Source organism: Sarcophilus harrisii, chromosome 2 (genome assembly GCF_902635505.1).
Source record: "Sarcophilus harrisii chromosome 2, mSarHar1.11, whole genome shotgun sequence".
In the NCBI taxonomy this organism is placed as follows: Eukaryota; Metazoa; Chordata; class Mammalia; order Dasyuromorphia; family Dasyuridae; genus Sarcophilus; species Sarcophilus harrisii.
This window is the reverse complement of record NC_045427.1, coordinates 139273959-139294936: the sequence shown is the minus strand read 5'-3', so window position 1 is coordinate 139294936 and position 20978 is coordinate 139273959. Positions and strand designations below refer to the sequence as shown.

General features: G+C 35.2%; 1 protein-coding gene across 5 annotated transcripts in view; it reads right to left on the bottom strand.

Moving 5' to 3' along the window:
• ZNF395 (zinc finger protein 395) overlaps window positions 1-20978 on the bottom strand; it is a 70966-nt gene that overhangs the window by 28554 nt on the left and 21434 nt on the right. For 2 of the 5 annotated variants that reach the window (XM_031950934.1, XM_031950938.1), the window contains exon 1: window positions 14525-14742. The exons of 2 other annotated variants lie outside the window; for them this stretch is intronic. In XM_031950934.1, coding sequence (XP_031806794.1) covers window positions 14525-14577 — 53 coding nt within the window. In that variant the 5' untranslated portion in view covers window positions 14578-14742. Of the gene's footprint in view, window positions 1-14524; window positions 14743-20978 lie in introns of those variants that run through there. One more of the 5 variants, XM_031950935.1, reaches the window with a different exon arrangement.

Genomic DNA, 20978 nt, shown 5'->3' with positions numbered 1-20978 from the left:
TGTAAAATTTTCAGTGTGACCATTTACGACTTAGAAATTGGCAAATGCTATAAATCAGGGTTTGATATATTGTTCTGTTGATTTAAGTAATGGAGAAAATATTAACGATAGTGATTAAACTGACACTTTCTCCCCCTGAGAACCAGTTGGTCATTAAACATTTACCAGCACAAATTGGTTACCTCTTCTATACCTTTCAGCTGCCCTTTATGAATTGTCTTCTCTCATTAGAATGGGAGCTCTTGAGAGCAAGTACCATTTTAGTTACTTGTATTTGTATCTCTAGTGCTTAGGACAGCGGCTGGCAGAGAGAGCACTTGTGAAGTGCTTACATAATCTAAGAATGGTTCTCACTGAATCACAGGTTCTTTTCATACCTACCTGAACTTTCTCAGTTTCCATTATTATTTTATCATCCATATCAAACTCTCTAATTGTGGGCACACCCCAGCCTCTGTGATTTTCTCATTCTCTGGATAATCCCCCCTCAGTGCTCCAGGTCCAAGGATTCTCTCTCCCAGAAGTCTACATATGGCCAAGCACTAATCTCTTTTCAGAGGGTCAGTCCCACATTACCAAAGGCCTACTATACATTTCAAATTGGATGTCCTAGAGACTTCTCAAACTTAACATGTACAAAACAAAATTCATTCTCTTTCCCCAAAATGTCATCTCTATTGCAAACTTGTACATTTCTGTCACCGGCACACCACCGTTTCAAGATGTGAAAGATTCCCCACCTCACACCTCACACACCTACACAATGTGTCCAAGTAGTTACTCAGCATCACTCAAGGCTATCTCCATAATACAGCTCACATTCATCCCCTTCTTTCCATTCACAATCGTCACATTAGTCCAAGTTTTCATCGCTTGTTACCTGGACTATTGTAATAGCCTCCTAATTGGTTTCAGATCTCTCCTGTCCAATCCCTCCTCAAAACAGCTGCTGAAATGATTTTTTTAAAGCCCAAGCTTAACACAATAGCTCCCTCTAGATCAAATAAAAATTCCTGTTGGAAATTTTAAGCATTTCACAGGTTCCAACCTACCTTTCTAGCATTATGTTATTCACACACACACACACACACACACACACACACATACAATTTAGTCCAATAAGTTGGTCTTGCTGTTTCTTTTGTAGAAGATTCTACCTACTATCTCCATGTTTTCAGAACAACCATTTCCATGTCTGGTATTCATTCCCTCTTCACCCCTACCTATAGAATCCTAATTTTGTTCAAAGTTCCCCTCCAATGAGGTCTTTTCATATCCTTCCTGCTGCTAGTGCCACCTTACCTTGTTTCCTTTATTTATATTTATAAATCACCAAAAGAAAGTAAGCACTGTGAGGGTAAAAATTATTCTATTTTTTTCTTTGTACCACCAGTGTTCAGCATGCTGCCTGCCTCATAATGTTTGTTGATTCATTTAGCCAAAGGGTGAGGAATCTTTTTTTCTGCCAAGGGCCATTTGGATATTTATAACATCATTCACAGGCCATACAAAATTATCAGTTTAAAAACTCAAGCAGAGGGAGCTTTCAGCTCATCATGGCCTGCCATTGCTGGTCCCCAACCCAATCTCTCTACCTTTAAGAGCCTATCATATCTCCTGAACAGATGAAATTAATTCTACAAATTCCTTCAAAATATATATCCATGTTTTAAAATGTCATTGTATGATGGACAGAATCAGCTACACCCAAAGAAAGAACACTGGGAAATGAACGTGGACTGCTTGCATTTTTGTTTTTCTTCCCAGATTATTTTTACCTTCTGAATCCGATTTTTCTTGTGCAACAAGAAAACTGTATGGATCTGTACACATATATTGTATTTAAGATATACTTTAACATATTTAACATGTATGAGACTGCCTGCCATCTAGGGGAGGAAGTGGAGGGAGGGAAGGGAAAAGCTGGAACAGAAGTGAGTACAAGGGACAATGTTGAAAAATTACCCAAGCATATGTTCTGTCAATAAAAAGTTATGATAATTTTAAAAAGAATCCCTTCCTTAGAGGCAGCACTGTGGCTGGAGAGCTGGCTTTGGAATCAAGAAGGACCTGAATTCAAATATGACCTCAAACATTTACTAGCTGTGTGGTACTGATCAAATCACTTAATCCTAATTACTTCCAAAAAAAAAAGAATCCCTTCACTATGACCACCTAATAAAACTCTAATTTCTCTGAAAAAAATAAAAATGTCATTGTAAAGAAATTCTTCCAAGTCCGGAGCCAACCCTACCATGCAAATTATATAATAAATTCAGTTTTATTCAGAGTAGTTGGGGATTCAGTTTTATTCATAGTTGGGGATTCAGTTTTATTCAGAGTAGTCGGGGATTTCAATAAAGAAAATATATTCTAATTAATACAGTTACTATATCTGTGCTGCACATGAGTCACCAATATGCAAACGTGATCATAGGTTTAGAGCTAGAAGAAACACTGGAAGCTATGTAGTCTAGCTCCTTACTTTGCTGATGAGGAACTGAAGCCCAGAGAGATTAAAATACAATACAAATATAATTATAACTTTTTCCTCAAAAAAGAAATTCTTCCTTTCATCTAACCTATATCCCTCACACTAAAGTTTAATCCAATTCTATTCTCGGTTGAGATGAACATTTGGTCACTAGCCTGGGTATGGTAAGCTCTCATTAGAATAATCCTTCAGATCCCTGAAAAGTATAATTAAATATTCTCATTCTTATCTTCTCCAAGCTGAATAAATAGCCCTTTTTTCTCTCAGGTCTTATTTTTCAAGCCCTTAGTCATCTGTGTAGCGTCTTCTTTGAAAATTATCCAAATATCCCGGGTTCCCCTTTGGCTGCAAAATTCTAAAACAGTATTATGTTTTAAATAAAGTCAGTATTGTGTAAAATAAAGATTACCTCATGGTTCCTACAGCCTGACTGGTTTAATTTTTATATTCCAATATCAGACTTAATTTTGGGATTAACAAACAATGCGACACTTCTATATCATGATCAGAAGATCACTATGACCCAAAGCTCTTTTTCTGCCATTTTAATACAAGAATGATTATTCTTCCATCTTATATTTGTTCAGCTTCAAAAATTACCCCAAGAAACACTTTAATGTGTGTTTCGGATGTTGAGACTTGCCCCCTACCATCTCTCTTTTATAAAAAAAACCTTGGAGATGTCAAGGACCTAAAAAACAAGCCCCCATCATAAATCTGTTATGATGGTGATTAAACTGACTTTCCCCCCCCAAAAGAATAAAAGACAGGGACTCAAAGTTATCAAATGAGCATGAGTTTAGTTCTGACATTCCAGTACCCATATATATTCCACTGGCTTGTATAAGCCTCATATATCTCTTTTTAATACTCTTGCTCCACAAGAACTAAGATTTTGTTTATTTAATGCTTTGAAATTGGAATCAAGATGATTCAAGCTCAAATTTCACTTCATGGACTTATTAGCTGTGTTGTGGGATCCACAAGTCACTTAGTTGAGCTTCAATTTCCTCATCTGTCAAATGGAGACAACAATAGCCCCTCATGAAGATCAACAGAAATAATGTCTATAAGGAGCTTTGCAAATCTTACATATTTCAGGAAAGAGTACTGGGTAAGAAATGATCAGGAAGGTCTGAGTTCAACACCTAATCCTGGTGCCACCTCATAGAATCCTAGCTCCAGCACCATTTTTTTCCATGAAATCTCTCTTGATCCTAGAGGCACCTGGTAACAGAGTGGATAAAGTACGGGGTCTGGAGTCAGAAGTCCTACCTAAGGTTTAAATCTAATCAGACACTTTTGTGCTGTAGGGCTCTGGGCAAATCATCATTTAGTCTCTTTCTGCCTCAATTTACTCAAATGTAAAACTGGGATGATAATAATAGCACCTACTTCCTATGGTTGAAATGAGGATTAAATGAGATATTTTTAAAGTGGTTGATATAGTGCTAATTATATAGTAAGTACAATATAAATGTTTATTTCCCCCTCAACTGCTAGCACCCTCCCTCCTTTTCCAAATTACTCTGTATTTAATTATTTTGCATAAATTTCTGTTTATTCATTTTATATTTATGCTGCATATGTTTTTATATGCTCTCATTTGTCTTACTCAGAGTGTATGAGCAGAGATTGTTTCACTTTTGGATTTGTATTCACAATTCCTAGCATTTAACAAAAACGTATTGCCTCACTGATTAAACATGGGCTCTTTTGTTGAGCTTCAGTAACATGTAAAGCTGTAACAGACTATAATCTGAATTAGTAAAAGGAGTACCCAACTGGCAAAAATCACCGGTCTGTGACATAAACTAACCTGTGAATCCTTAAGTCCTGGGATGTTAGTTCTTTAGATGGAGGAAATCTGAGATCTCAAAATCTTTAAGAACAGAGTACAAACTCTAGTAAGTCCCAAAATAAAAAAAGATATCAAGTATATGCCCAATGATGGATTATAGGCCTTTTGCCAAAAGATCAGCCTTGCTTGGTGCAAAGAAGCCTATTAGCAGAAGTGACTAGATGATGAATTTTTTTTGACCATAGCAACTTGTGAAACCACGGACAAAGAAGATATCAAAATTGTCACAGAAGAAATCAAAGATCCCCAAAGTACTAAGGTACCAGAATAAGTATTAACAATTGGACTTGTCAGAAACAGGCAGAGAAAGAACCTGAGTTCAAATTCCTTCAGGTACTTATTAAACTCTTGCTATGTGATTTTGAACAAGTCACTTAAACATGTTTTGGCTTCAGTCTTCCCATGTATAAAATGAGAGGGGAATTGAACTAGACAACATTTAAGAACTCTTACAACAACAGATCTGTGATCCCTAAAACATACAACATTCTCTACTATATAATATGTCTAATTCCCCACTGTGACTCTATATACCTGGTCACTAAGACTTTTTCTTCCTTTCACTGTTAAAATTCTAAAATGAAAATGTAGTTACTACTATAACATATTATTCTAGGATTATGCTATAATATACAGTTTACTTGGTTCCTATTTCTTCACTAACCTCCCTTAACTTTGCAATCTGGCTTCAGCATCTATTCCTTTCTGAAACTGCTGCCTTGAAAGCTATTAATAACTTCCTCTTTGCCAAAACCTATAGTATTTTTTTGGTTCTGGTGTTCTTTGATATCACAGGCATCTGACAGTTTATCATCTCACCCTTCAAATTATCTCTTTTCTTAACTTTTGAAATTCTATGCTATCTTTGGGTTATTCCTCCTCTCTGAACTTAAGATATGAACTAATAGAATAATGACCTTCTTAAAGATAGGAACCCTCTTTTTGCTTTTCTTTGCATTCCCAGTGCTTACTTAACACAGCCTGTGGCAAATAAAAAACTTAATAAAAGTTTTCTGATTGACTACTTAAAATTATGGACTCCCAAAGTTGGAAGGACCCTCAGACTTACCTAATTCAGCTGGTCCTTTTTTTTTTTTTTTTTTTTTTTTTTTTTTTTTTTTAAGATATCCCCTGTGAAGGGTATCTAGTGATACAATGGTCCTGGAGTCAGGAGGATCCAAGTTCAAATCCTCAGACTCTTGCTAGCTATATCATTTGACCTCTATTGTTGACCTACACCCCCCCCCCAAAAAAAAAGATGTCTTCTGTAGTATACACTATAAGAGCAGAGAAAAATCTCCACAGAAATGCTCATCTAAGTTTTATTTGAAGAATTTCATTAATAATTCAGTACTCTTTGAAGTAGCCCATTCCATTTCTGGGCAGCCCTATTTTTTTAGGAAACTTTTCCTAATACTGGCCCAAAATCAGTTCCTTTCATTTCTACCCAATGGTTCAAAGCAAAATAAACCTAATCCCTCTTTTACAAGGGAATCCTTCAAATGCTGAGTACAGTTGAAAGACACTAATTCCTGAGTTTCAAAGACCTTAATATCTAACTTGCCTTTCAGACCTTGGACAAGTTATTTGAGTTCTCTGGGCCTCGATTTCTTAATTTTATTAATTAGAAAATTGAACTAGATGATCACTGAGATACCTTCTCTCAATCTATGAACCTCTTTTTATGAGGCTTTAAATGTACTTCACTCCTTTTATCTTTGGGCTAAACATGTCCATTCCTCATTGGATGGTGCAATTTTGAGTCCTTTCCATCACTGTTTCCATTTTTTCTCTAGTTTATTAATATCTTCCTAAATCATATCTAGAATTGGACCCAAAAGGAGGTCTGACCAGATCAGCAACAACCTTCATTGATTCTTTTTCTATTTGTAGAGAGATCAGAAGTATTCCAAATAATCTGACAAACTGTCACCTAATTTGGATAGAATTGCCTTCCCACCCTACATGACCACGTACATATGTGATTTATGCTGTATCAGCAAAACTATGCCATGGAATAAAAGTCTACGTGCTTGAATTCTGAGCTCCCCTCCCTTGATTTCACAATCCTGTGCCCACAAAATTTATGCAGTATCAACAAAATGACTAATGGCCACATATTCTGGGGTTGTTTTTTTTTTTTTTTAAAAGAGAGGAAATAAGCACAGAAATGATTGGTGTGCCAAAAGATTAAAGCAAAGGAGGGTAAAGGTTACTGGACTAGGAGCCATGACCTCTACCAACCATCTAAATCCCAGCTCAGCTATCTCAGGCAAGAAAATTCACTTCTCTGACCTTCTTTCTCATCTATAAAATGACATGGTTGGAGTAGACCCTTTCTCTAAGAAAACTCCTGACTCTGATATTCTCTGTCAGCCCCAGGAAACATGAGAATCCTATAGTTTGGGAATTTGTCTTATGGCACAAGAAATGGCAAAGGGGAAGATAGTATAAAGAAAAGATGCATATAAAAGCACAATGAGAATAAGAATGATATTAGTAACAAAGAAATGACACCTCCCCTAGTGAAAGGAGTGGGGGGAGAAGGAGCTTTAATTAATGGGGGAAAAAAGCAAGACAGTTTATATGGAATTTTCTGCAATGTTAAACTGATCATCAACTTGAGATAGGTCCAGTAATACTGATCTTGGGGCAAGTCACTTTCATGAGGAAGATGGACTAAAAAATGTCAAAGGCTTTTTCCATCTCCCAAATAACAATTCTATGTATAGAGTCAATAAAGAGGTCAACTACTCAGTCCAAAATAACAATCTACAGGTCCACTTAATGATACTTGTTAGGCTTAACAGAACAGTCTGGGAAGGATATAGTATATACTTTTATTCCATCATGACCTCTTCAAAACTAAAGTACTCTGCAGATAAGATCATAGCCAGAAGTCTCCAATCTCAGATAGTTTCTATTAAAATTACAGTCTCTGTTTCTTCTATGTCTCATTCTCCCCAAGCTAATTGTAAATTCCTTAAATGTTAAATTGCCTATAGGACATCCAACTGGAGATGTTCAATGGACACTTGGATATGCAGGGCTTTAGTTCCTACAATAGACAAGATTTATCTGCAATAGAGATGATAGCTGACCTATAAGATGTGATGATCTCAGCAAGAAAGTATAGAGGATGAAAAAATGTGATCAGTCACAAAGTACTAAATAAGAGATAAAAACCAGTATACAATATGAAATATTTTACACACTCTTATCTTCTTTGAATTTCACAATAACCCTATGAAGAAGGTCCTATGAGGACACTGAAGTTAAGAGATTAAGTGAGGAGCAACTAGTTAGCACAGTGGATAGAGGACTAAGCTTGAAGTCAGGAAGACTTGTTTAGACATATGACACTTACTAGCAAGGTGAATTTGGGAACACTCACTTAACCCTGACTGCCAAGGGGTAGAAATAGGGAGAGACAAGAGACAGAGAGATTAAGTGACCTGTATGTAATAAGTGTGAGAGACAAAATTTAAATCCAGATCTTCCGGACTCCTAATGAAGCACTCTTATCCCATTGTGCTGCTTTCTATGGAACAAGCCACACTTGCATCCAGGTTTTCTGAAAAAGCAAAATCCAGGTTCTTTTAGATGCTAACTTAGACTTTGGCAAAGCCTAACTTCTATGAACCATCCTGCATTAATGATCACTAATATATAAAGAGACTTGTGTATTTTTGTGGTTCTAGTGTCTTCTCAGTCTATTTGGGAGTATGTCATGAATCCACCTCCTTTCTCTCTGGTTTCATAAAGCTACTGATCCAGCCCTGCTGCCCAACCCAGTTCTATTTCCCTGCTAAATGTTCAATAAATCTTCCTATAAAATGCAGTTTCATAAAAAAAAATGATCTCCTCACTATTGTACCATCACAAGCATGTCTATCTCACTAGATCGAGGAAGATCGATCATAGACTTCATGCTGGAAGGGACCTTGCACATACATGTTGGATTGAATTTAATTCAAGTGAATTGGTAATGTGGTCCTTGCCTTTAAGAAACTTCCAGTCTGCCTGGGGGAAATAAGATATAGAAGAAATACAGCACAATACTTTGTAGAAGTATTTTAATTTAAATAGAAACCATCCAGAGATTGGAGGCTTCCAGCTATTATCTTATCTATAGAGTACTTTCTAATTCTGAAGATTTCATAGCTGAAGAAGTATATATTACATCCTCTCCAGGCTATTGTTAGTTTCAGCCTTATCTTACAGATAAAGTAATAAAAGTCAAATGAATTTGCCAACATCACATAAACAACATGACTGATAGGCAAGAGGATGGGTCAAAAATGAGATTCATCCATCTTCATTTCTCTCTTTCTACATCTAAAATACTTCAAAATGGGGAAATACTGAGCAGATACAAATTGAAATTTCTCATTGTTTTCTCTCTTTAACGTGTTTGGCAAAGCTCTATAAAGTTAAATACTTTTCACACTCCATATATAAAACTTAGTTTGTCATCTTAAAAAAAAAATCAGAATAAGGCAGACAGTTGGTAGGAGAATTGGATAGGCATCAGTTTGGATAACTGTCTAGAATACAAGATCCTTATCAACTGCTAAGTTAGGCTTCAACCATCATGATCAATATGGGGCCAAATACTTCTTAGCTTATTTTATTATATATTTTTTAACTTTATGGATCCTATCTCACCACTACTCTGCTCCACATTGGTGATGGCATCATTATTTGGAAAGAGAGCTTACACAAAAAGTTGATTTCTGGATTAAAAAATAATAACAATTCAACTATAAATACTAAGAAAAATGTTATGTGCTTGAAGAGAATGAGACATAGAAGAAACAGAACACAATACTCTGTAGGATATAATTTAAATAGAAATCATAGAGATTTGAGGTTTTCAGCTATGACCTTTATCTTTAGAGTACTTTCTAGTTCTGAAGAGTTCATAGTTGAAGGATATATATACTATATCTTTCCCAGACTGTTACATTAAGCTTCACAAGTAAAGTATCATTAAAACAAGTTTCTCTTCCTGGATTCTGTTCAGGATCTCAAGGAATAGATAGCACAAGATTTTAGAACTGGAAGAGAATGTCTATCTCATCCCCTTCATTTTACAAATGGGAAAACTAAGGTACTGGTTTATAGTCACAGAGATGATTAGAGATAGAGCAAGGAACTGAAAAGGGGCTTAATATGAACCCTGTGAAAAACAAAAGTTACTATTAACAAAAATCAATGTCACTAAACAATTTAGTTCCAATTTAGATGTCTGACCTTATATATCCATAGAAACTATCATAGTCTAATGGAATGAATACTAGAATTGAAGAACCTGAGCATGAATTCAGCTGTGTCACTTAGTATAACTCTGTTGAAAATAATTTTAATCTCCCAGAGAACCAGTTTCCTCAACTATAAAATAATTATACTAATTCCCAACTAAAATACTCTACTTTTAAAAGAACTACATGAAATGTGAATTAGTATATTCAATAAAATGAGTATACTTTCCCCTAAAACTTCCAAAGAATAAAAAGGGAATCCAGAATTCCAAAAGTTAAAGTAGAAACAAACATTTTAAACTGAGGGACAGACTACTTTTTTCCCCAAAAAATGTTTTCTCCCATCTCACTCCTCCTGCTCAAGGAGTTATCTCAATTTTAGCTTAATTTAATTCCATCCAAATGGCCCAGGCTGGTGTACCCTAAATAACCACAAGGTGGCAGTGTTACTCCACAAAAGCAGATATTTTTCTCTACAAAATAAAATGTAACATTTTCTTGAGCAAAAAGTTAGGCTTCTTCTGCACAGAATAAGAGAGGAGAAAAAGCATCTTGAAAATCTTGAAAATACTTATCCTTCTAAATCTTAAGCAGGACAAAAAACAAGTAATAATTGCAGATAACATTTAAAACAAAATTAAAAGATCTTAATTCTTTCAAAGCAATAAACACAATCCAAACAAAGCTGTGGCTCAGTTAAGTGCCTCAGGCACACAATTTGTTTCTATGGCACTGTTCCCTAGAATACTGTTTCACCTAATTTGTTTTCACAGAACCATGGATAAGGTCTACCTGTGGCAATACAGAAAATGTGTTCCCTCTTCGCCCCTCAATTTTATTTTCATAAATACAGACTCAGTGGAGTATTTATTACCTTATTTTCTTATGAAATCTCCCCACAAAGTTAGTGAATCTACCAGTTCTCTTTAAGCTCCTATCTGCCACCAGGTTACTCTCTCCCTTTATATTTCTTCCTCTTCTTTTCCCCCATCTTATTTTTACTGGCCACAATATAGAGTGGCCAAAACAAACCCTATTTATGTAATGGAGCCTTTTAAAATACTAGGTCCCTTTATATTTGTTTCCTCAATTAAAAATCAAAACACCAATTAAATGTCCAAAGAATAACTATTCCACAAATTTATAATTTAATTGATTCATGCATTTTCCTTCTACAATTTTTCCACTCTACCAACTGTCTATCCTCAAGTTAAAGGTCAATGCCTTATGCCAACATTGGTAAACAGACTAAATCACTGTTAATGATTTAGTAGGTCTGGAGAGACCTTTAAACATTGCTTACTTTCTTAAAGGGCACTGAGAGAAAATGTGATCATCCTAAAATTTTAATCAAAGCTTTACCCAATTTTATGGTAAGAATAAGACAATGAAAAATCTCCAAGAATAAATTCAATTCAATTAAAACAAATACTAAGGGTCTGTTAGAAGAAAAGTAGGGTAGGATCCTCTAATAGTAACAGAATTTATTTCTTTATGTTAATGAACAATGACAGTATAAACAAACAGTTTCATATTTACTAAAAATATATGGCCTTATAGAGAAAACAACAGATAAGTGTTCCTTAGGAATATAAAAACAAATAACAATGCCCTCCTTCCCAAGTTACTTCAGGCCCATCCAGCATTTTACAGAACCAATCTCCTGTTGTTTTGTGCCTAGTCTGTAGTTCTCCTACCATACTTAAATTATGATACAACTTCCCTTATACCAATTATCCTCTTTTCCTCTACATATCCCCCATCTTTTTTCTTCAGAGTTAATAAGTGGCCCACATTACCTACTCATCTATCTGAAGACTCTGCCATGCAATTACAGGATAGAAAAGAGAGGACTAAGCCTGCAGGGTAGCAAAGATCACATTTTAGCCTGGCAAGAATGGAAAGAGGGAAAAGCCACTTCAGGCATTCTTAACTAACAGAAATTCACTCAGTAGAATTCTAAACTTATAGGAGCCAATATTCAAATCCAAGACCTCAAATTTCAGAACCAACATTCTTTACACTTCACCACAATCATCTTTTTTAAATCTGAAATGGGACCCAAGGCTTCTTGATTCCTCTCTCTCTCTACACACACACACACACACACACACACACACACACACACTACATATCTACACTGTTTTCCTAAGAGTATTTCCCAAAACTTAAAAGTATAACAAGGTACCATTTCACTCCTCTCCCCCAATATGTAGGTTCTAGACAATATCCTCAAAATGATCAATATTTTCTCAGGCTCAACAAATATCAGTGTGTTATACTAAAAGCATGAAGATACCCACCATCAATTGAATAAAAGGAACAGAAGTAAGAACAAGCTCCATCTACTACAATAATCTGTCCAGTTGCTATTTGACATTCAACAGGTGCCAGACAAGTCCATGTCCCAGCTGACACTAGACAACGCCTCCATTAAGAAGGGAGGGAAAAAGACTGAATGTCCCTATCTACTATGTCATGCCATTCATCCACAGATACTATAACCAACTGTTATAGTGGTTAGTGAGCAATATGTCTAGAAAGAAGCCAAGTATCAGTCATTATTGACCAACAGGACTGCAGTGATGAATCCACAATGGGGACACACAGCAAGTACTGCAATACCTCAGTGGCCTTAGACTCTAGTTCCAAAGATGAGAGTTTAACATCATGAAACAGTATCTCCAAAGGTCAAAACAATATGGAGCAAACTTTCTGATTTTGTAACAGATGTCAACCCTCAAAAGAGAAGTTTCACTTCACACAATCCACTCAAATCCACTTAAAAATATTTCTAATAAGGATAAAGTAATCCAAGAACAAATCTGTAGAAGGCTCAGCATGGAATGGAAGATATTTGGATTCATCAAGTCATAGGATCATAGATTTAATTGCTGAAAGAGATTTTAGAGGGTCATCAAGTCCAATCCAATCATTTAAAAGATTAAGAAACTCTTACCCAGGACCACACAGTCTGAAAAGGTCAAAAGCAGGATTCAAATCCAACTTTTAATCTTGCACTCTGGTCCATTTAACATACTGTCTTCTCAAACCCTACTTTTGACAGTCCAATAACCTGAGGATTTATCTACTGAGGGATCGACCCTTGACATACATTAAATCTTCCTTAAAGTTTTTTTTTTTTTCATGAGGGGATTACATTCATTACATATAAATTCATCTGAGATCTCCTTATTTTTGAATAACGGTAACAGTTTATATCCCCATCACCAAAAGACAGTTTTTCCACTAACTTGCCTAGTGCCCATGGGAAAAGCTACTTACTTTCACTTCCCCTAGGTTCTGTTTCTGCTTCTACAAATAGAGAGAGTTCAATTCAATCATCTTTAAGGTTCCATCCAGCTCTAACATGATAAGATTCTAACTAGTATGCTCCTAACTTCCCCACCACCATTACTATTCAGTGTTCTCAAATTTCACATCTGGTGGGATGCTTTCTAAGAATTAGGGAATATCTTTGGATATCTTTGCTCTGTGGGATACTTCTTGCTCCAATAAGTGCTATCCATCAATTAAGAAGCCTTTATTGAAATTGGAACACAACATATACTACACACACACACACACACACACACATACATACACACACACACACAGAGTTAGATAGCACACTGGATAGAGTACCAAGCTTGGACTACAAAAACACATCTTCCTGATTTTAAATCTGGGTCTCAGACATTTACTAGTTATGTGACCCTGAGCAAGTCACTTACTCTTATTTGCCTCAATTTTTTCATCTGTTAAATGAGCTGGAGAAGGAAATAGCAAACCATTTCAATATCTACCAAGAAAACTTCAAATGGGATCACAAAAGTCAGCAAGATTGAAATGATTAAACATAGAAGTACACATGCAGACATACATATATATGTGTACACACACACACATATATATATGCACAAACATATATATGTACATACACACATTTTTGCTGATTCTGAAGCCACTATATGGCCATGTTGCCTTCAAAATGGGGCTTTTGTGAGCCAATATAAAAAATACTCAAGATGCCACCATTGAATCAAATTAAGCCTATTTGGATTCAAATTCATTGTGTTCTCTCTGCTATGTTATATTACTAAATGCTTGTTGATTGATTGCAAATGTTTCCTCTATAGTGAACAGCCTGTTGTTACAGGCGGTTTTCCAGAATAACAATGTTATACCAAATTATGGCAGATGGGCCATAGTAACAGTATCTTTTGTCAATCTGATTACAGTAAATTCTCTACAACAAATGATCTTGGCTCAAGGAATACTTTCTCTAACCCAGTGCTCACAACACAGTGTTACAATTCTAGTGAGGCTCCTTTTTTTTTTTTTTTAAATTATTATAAGCCTAAATTCCTTATAATTCATAGCATACCCCAGTATGCTTGACACATAGTAGGAGCTTAATAAATCTTATTCCCTTCCCCGAAACAAGTATGCTTCCGCATACCTTTAGAAAACCACTGCTGTGGCCGTGCTCATAACAAGGAAGGAAAAAAGATTTAGTAAGAAAATTCTGTGCCTATTATAGAAGGGAAAATAAATAATTTTCTCAACTCCACCAGATAGCAATTACACTACTGAATTCCTGAATTTAAGCATTTAAACTCTAAAATATTTTCTATTTACATCTTTTTATTTGTTTTTAAAATGGATTATCTATTTTACCAACTTCTTAAAAGAAACTGAATGCAATATAACTTTTTTCTTAATGGCTCATTGGAATATCTGTTACTCTGCCTATTATTTCTCCAATTACCCAACTTCCCTTACTTTCTTCCCAATCCAATATTTCAATCACATGTTCTGACATGAAAAAATACATCCTTAAACACATGGTAAGGTAAAATACTAGATTTGGTCCTAGGTTAGACCCCCGAGTCCATAACTTACTAGGAGGATGACCTTTGGGAAGCCATAACTTCTTCAGGCATGAGCTTCCTCATCTGTAAAATGAAGAGGATGAGTGAATAATCTTCCTGGTCTCAATTATAAGACAGAGATAACAGTAACTACCTCCCAAGGGTATAGTGAGGATCACATGAGGTATCTGTAAAACTATTAGCACAGTGCTTGGCACACAGTAGGTCCTTAAATGCTTGTTCCTCTCCCCAACTTCTGTTCCAAATTCTGAGATAAACACTTAGGTATTTGAAAAGAAAAGGACTGAGGTTTGAAGGTATACATATATATGACATATCTCTCTTCTTTCTCCTACGGTCAGAGTACTTGCTAATTCACTTCAAAAAACCTGGGCATCAACTGTTTCATCTCTAACTCAGTCAAATCGAGTAGCATTCATTCGTTAAAGCACCCATTGTGTGCCAGGCATTAGGCTAAGCCATAGGGATACAAAGAAAAGCAAAAAAAGACCAGTTCCTAAAAAGGAAATTTAAAGCAATAAAATATGTCCATTTGAATATAATTTTAGTACAATTAAAGAAATCAAGCACTAGGGCTGAAGTTCACAATGAATTCTTTTTTTTTTTTTTTGAGATTTCCCCAAAAGGACAATAAAAAAATACATGAGTATGAACAGACTCAAACCCATCACCAACCAAAGAACATAGCTATACACAACACAATACAACACCCACACCCACACCCCTCTTTTGCAAAGATCTACTGTTATGGCCCTGCTTGTAACAAGTAAGAAAAAAAAGGTTTAGTACGAAAGTTCTGTCCCTACTATAGATGGGGGAATAAATAATTTTCTCAACTCCATCAGGTAGAAATTATACTACTGAATACCTGAATTTAAGCTTTAAAATGTTTTGTATTAACTCTTTTTGTTTTAAAAATGAACTATATCTTTTACCAAGCCTGTTAAGACTATCTATAGGTTATGTTGGTCTTGCTAAATTGGAATAGATGGTCTTTTCATTAAAATAAATAAAATCTATCAATATATGTAACAGAAATAAATGATATTCTCTCCAATTAAATCAAGGATTACACAAGGATGCACACAAGGAAGAAGGATACTTCTATTTGACATAGTACAAAAAAATGACTATAATAAAGAGACAAAAAAGAAATTGAGAAGTAATCATAGGTAGAGAAGGGAAAGGGAAGGGGAATAATCATTTATTAAGCACTAAATATGTTCCAGGAACTGTGTTGTGCACTTTATAAATATTATCTTATTTGATCTTTACAATGACCTTAACAAGGGAAATGCTCTAATTAGCCTTATTTTACAGATAGGAAAACAGATATATTGAGGTTTGTTTGTTTTTGTTTTTTTTAATTTGCCCATTCAGATAGTAAGCATCTAAGGGCAAATCAGAACTTTATCCCAAAGAGCCACCTACCTATCTTTGGAAGAAACAAAATTATCACTGATAAGATATGATAGTTTATTCAAAGATTCTTAAAAAGTCAACTAAAATTTAACCTGAGCAAACTTGCAGCATATACAAGTCTACACATTTTAGCATTTCTACATAAAACTAACTAATAGAACAAAGCAGGAAAAGATAAACAAATTCTACTTAAAATAACTACAGAATGCACAAAATACTTGGGAGTTCCAACTCTCCAAAAGGAAGACTTTCAGCTGCTAAATTACTACAGAGAAGCAGGACCCCAATTCCATTTCAGTTCTAGCTCATGAAGACAATTTCAAAGCAACATATTTATTTTTTATTCACTAAATATTTTAAATTCAATGAAGAAAGCAAAAGAAAGAAGAGTAAGTCTCTAAGAAGTCAGACTAGATGTCAAAGTTCAAGTACCACCTTTTTTAATCACAGGGCAGCTGTTCACTCAAATCCTATTTATTACTTTACATGCAATCCTAATAAACTATCTAATTTCTACTCCAAAAAGCAAAATTGGAGAGAGGAGAGGTGTTAATGGAGATAGATAATAGCATTAAGATATAGCAGTAAAATATTTATAAAGATAAAGCAGTAAAGTAAAAAAAACAAGAAAACTATAAAAAGTAGGCACAAGTTCTTTCCCCAAAAAATTCTTCCTTTTTCCTGATTTCCCTATTACTATCCTGGATACCATCATCTTTTCTTCAATCACCCTGGCTCCCAACTTTGGGGTCACCAATTTCTCACTAGCTATATCAAATCATCTGCCAAATTCTGCCAATTCTATCTTTGTTATTTCTCATTTATGCCCCCTTCTCTTCTCTGACCCTGCTACCACCATCATACAAGTCCTCATCATCTTATAATTGCACTACTACAGCAGCCTGCCAAGTGATCTTCCTACTACCTCAAGTCTGTGCTACCCCTCCACTCAGCCATCCAATTGATGTTCCTAAGACAAAGAAATCACCACTAATCAATAAACTCCAGAGGCTCACTACTGCCTCCAAGATAAATGGAAAATCATCTGTTTAATTTTTAGTCTTTTATTATAACCTGACTCCTTTCTACCTTACCTTTCAAGCCTTCTTACAACTTTCTCTGATCAGGGGACATCAGTCTCCTTCCTGTTTCTCCAACATGACAGTCCAGTTCTCAGTTCTGAGAATTCTCACTCACTATCTCCTATGTCTCATCTCTTCATCTTCGCTCCTGGTTTCCTTGGCTTCTTTTAAAAGTCTCAGCTAAATCCCCACTTTCTACAAGAAGTCTTTCTCAGTCCTCCATTATAGCACTTTCCCTCTTTGATTATCTACAACTTGTTGTTTATATGCACTTGTTTACATGTTGTCTTCCTTAGATTGTGAACAATGTCTTCAGAGCTTGATTTGTTTTTTCTTTTCTTTGAATCTCCAGCACACAGTAAGAACTTAATAAATGCTTATTGATTTGAAAGATCTCCAAAAAACTGTCAGAATGAGGTTATTTAATACAGGGGGAAATTGTTTTTCCACCTCAAGTTCCTAAGGATATCACTGTAATGAGTATTCACACCTAGCAGGCTCCTATATGGAAATTTTACCCAACAACACCCTTCAAAGCAGATTTTAACTTTCTATAATTTATTAAATCCTAAGAAACTGACTGGGATACAAAAATAAATATCTTCCCCAGAATCACAGCTACTTATTAAGAGTCAAAGATCTGACAATATTTGAACCCAAGTCTTCTTGACTCAAAGCTCGTTACAACTCTGCTGACTCAACGAAGGATAATGGCGTTTAAGAAAACAAAGAATAGTGCAAATTATTTTCAGAAAAAATCTATCTTTCTAAAAGGATAAAATGGGTAGGACAGTTAAAAATGGAAGGGGAGTAGTATGGAAGCCTAAATGAGGTTAAACTTAATTTTTGATGAAATTTGTGATTTGATTGGTGTGAGGAACTCTTTCTCTCAGACAGTGCAGTGCTATCTGAAAAATGTATTTATCTTGAATCACTCATCCCCCAATTGCACCACCTTTTATATTCTAATACACACAAGAGAAACTGGTAACTTGATTGTCAAGAGAAAAACTTATCATTCTTGATCAGTTGTGTATAGTGCTAGGGCTATGGTAGGGAGAGCCCTTAAATAAAATACTTCCCCTACCCCTATCCGGAATCAAAATGAGAAAATATCACCCTATGATAGAGAAACTAACAAAAATCAACACACACACAAAGAATGGAAATTAGGCATCTACAGAAATGTTCCCCCAACTAAATAGGGGATAGAGAGAAGGCCCTAACAATGGCCAGCCTTCTGAATCTAATTAATTCTAATCTAATATATAAATAAATTATATTTATGGAAATTCTATTTTGTTACAAAAAAGATATGAATATGGGTGGGAGGAATTTTTAAGGAAGATATAAATAAAGTAAAGTAGTAGGAAGAACAAATAATTCTGGTGATCTGCGAAAAACTGAAGAGGAAATTGACAGGACCAATTTGTTTTTCCAGTCCCTGCTGAAAGGGCACTTACTTACTGTCCTACACAAGCTGATACTTGGCAAATATTTTCCCTGCAGTGGAGAAAGTTTCCCCAGGCTGTCAAGGCTTAAATGATACCATCCCCTAAGATCAGCTAATGTCTAGTATTCTGACTGTGCTTAACAAGCAATTCTGAATTCTAATTGGGTTTCCCAGTGGGACTTTCCCACCATGAAGGGACTGGGTTAACTACTTGATATGAACATTCCAGACTCCTTGGCAGTCATATTTTCATTTAAATTAATAACTGATTTTTACTGTCTAAATCTCTCTCTTCTGAGACAGTTACATTCAAGCCAACATCCCAGGGCCTAATCACTCACTAAGTGGGTTAACAGAAAGAAAGTTTTGAACCTGACAAGCTGAGAACATAAACCTAAGTTTATGATAATCCTTTCAAAGTGCAAGCAATCTGAGTAAGATTGAGTAAGGTCCTAAATGAAAGAATCAATGGCTTTTTAACAGATCACTCATTTAGAGCTGAAATGGACCTTGGAGGTCACAGAATCTAATCCCTTGTTTTACAAACTAGGCAATTGAGATAGAGAAAGGTTAAATAAATTGCCCAGACTCAAATAAGTGGTGTCTGAAGTGACATTTAAATCCAGATCTTTCTGAGTCCAAGTCCAATATGCTATCAATTATAAAATGCCACATTACAACAGGAGGTATTAGTGGCCATGGTATACATTGGTGGGAAGAGACAAGAGAGAATGAAACAGACAGAAAGACGAGTGAGACAGAGAGGTGCAGATGGAGAAAACTATTGCAATAAATAGTTATTTATGTATACATACATATATATATGCATATATATACATATATATATATATATAGAAGAGAATTTAAGCTATAGAAAGATGATTAGAATCTAAGATCTCTGGAGCAGGGGTTCTTAACTTGGGATTCTATGAACTTGTTTTTAATTTCAATTATTTATTTCAATAAAATTGGTTTCTTCTGTAATACTATGTATTGTATTTTTTTCATGTAAAACATTTTCATGAAAAACATTATTCTGAGAAGGGGTCCACAGGCTTTATATTGCCAAATATTGTGTATTGTCCACAATACAAAAAAAGTTAAAGAATCCCTACTCTTAGGAATGTCCTTCTAAGAACTCCCTTTCCCCATCCAAAGCCTCAAGACAGAGAGTTAAGGAATGGATGACAAGTTCATGAAGGGAAGGGTATTAGGGTTTTCTTAGTAACTAGAAGATGCAGATAAAGAAGACAAAGGAAGGATTATCTCACCAAGATGTCCTCCTGAACCAAAATGACATCATAGTTGTAGCACTAAAAACTGATCTACAGGATAATGTTCAAACCAAAAATTGGAGAAATAAGAACCCAGAAAAATGCATCTCAGATTCATGTAAACTCATCTAGAGCAGCTGAGAAAAAAGCCCCGCAATATTAAAATAAATGAAATGGAGAAGTCAATCCATCAAAGTGGACATTAAATGGGCACTGAAAAAAAAGCAAAATAGCCAAAGCTAGGCTATATAAATGCTTCTAGGTCCATGCTAGAAGTCAAAATGAGATGGCTGAACTGGCATGCTTGGCAACAAACAGGAGTCTTGACATAGTTGGCATCTTAGAGATGCAGTGGCAGGAAGGTAGTCAATGGGACTCAGTGGCTGCAAGATCTAGAGTTCACAGATGGATGGAGACAGGTGGATGGGAGGAGGGCTACCATAAACCGTAACAGGGTAAAAATAGTATCCAGGGAAAAAAAAAGAAAGAACAAACTATGAAATCTCTGAGATAAATCTTCTAAATTCATATATTAAACTTAACAATAGGGATATATTAAAGACTATATGAATAGACTAGTGCAATTATATAAAAACACTACATGACAAAAAAAAAAAAAAAACTTCAAAATTGGATAGGACAGTGAACATGGGAGACTTTAAACATAGAACTACCAGATGTTGCATTAGGAAGAAGTGGAGGTAACTGTGTTCTAGAATTGGCAATTTAAGAGGCTGCTGCTAAAGAAGAACATGCAAGATATGGTCCTAAATAATGAAAATGAGACCCATCTAGAAAGTGGCCATGTGTGAGCTATTAAATAACAGTGATTGCAACACAAACTGTTTTATAATTAATCACATTTACAAAAAAAAAAAAAAAAAAGACAAGATTAACAGAAAAGTCTTGACTTTTTAGTATTTAAAAAAATTATTTGGAAGAGCAGCAAATTATCTTGCACATGTTAAAATCATACAGTACTCCTTATAATGTGTAAAACAGGGATAACTTTGTCAAAATCTCTATTATTAATCTCAAGTGAGGCATAAAATAGGAGACAAATGCTTGTCAAAGGTATTTATCACTATCATGGAGGATATCATTACAGAATCCAAATAAAGACGTGATTTCTTATAGATGACAGGTTCTCTAGATGCTCTTTTTTGTTGAAGATTACATCAAGTCCCAAAGCATTACACAACTTATGAAATGAGATCCATAATTGCTCAAGAG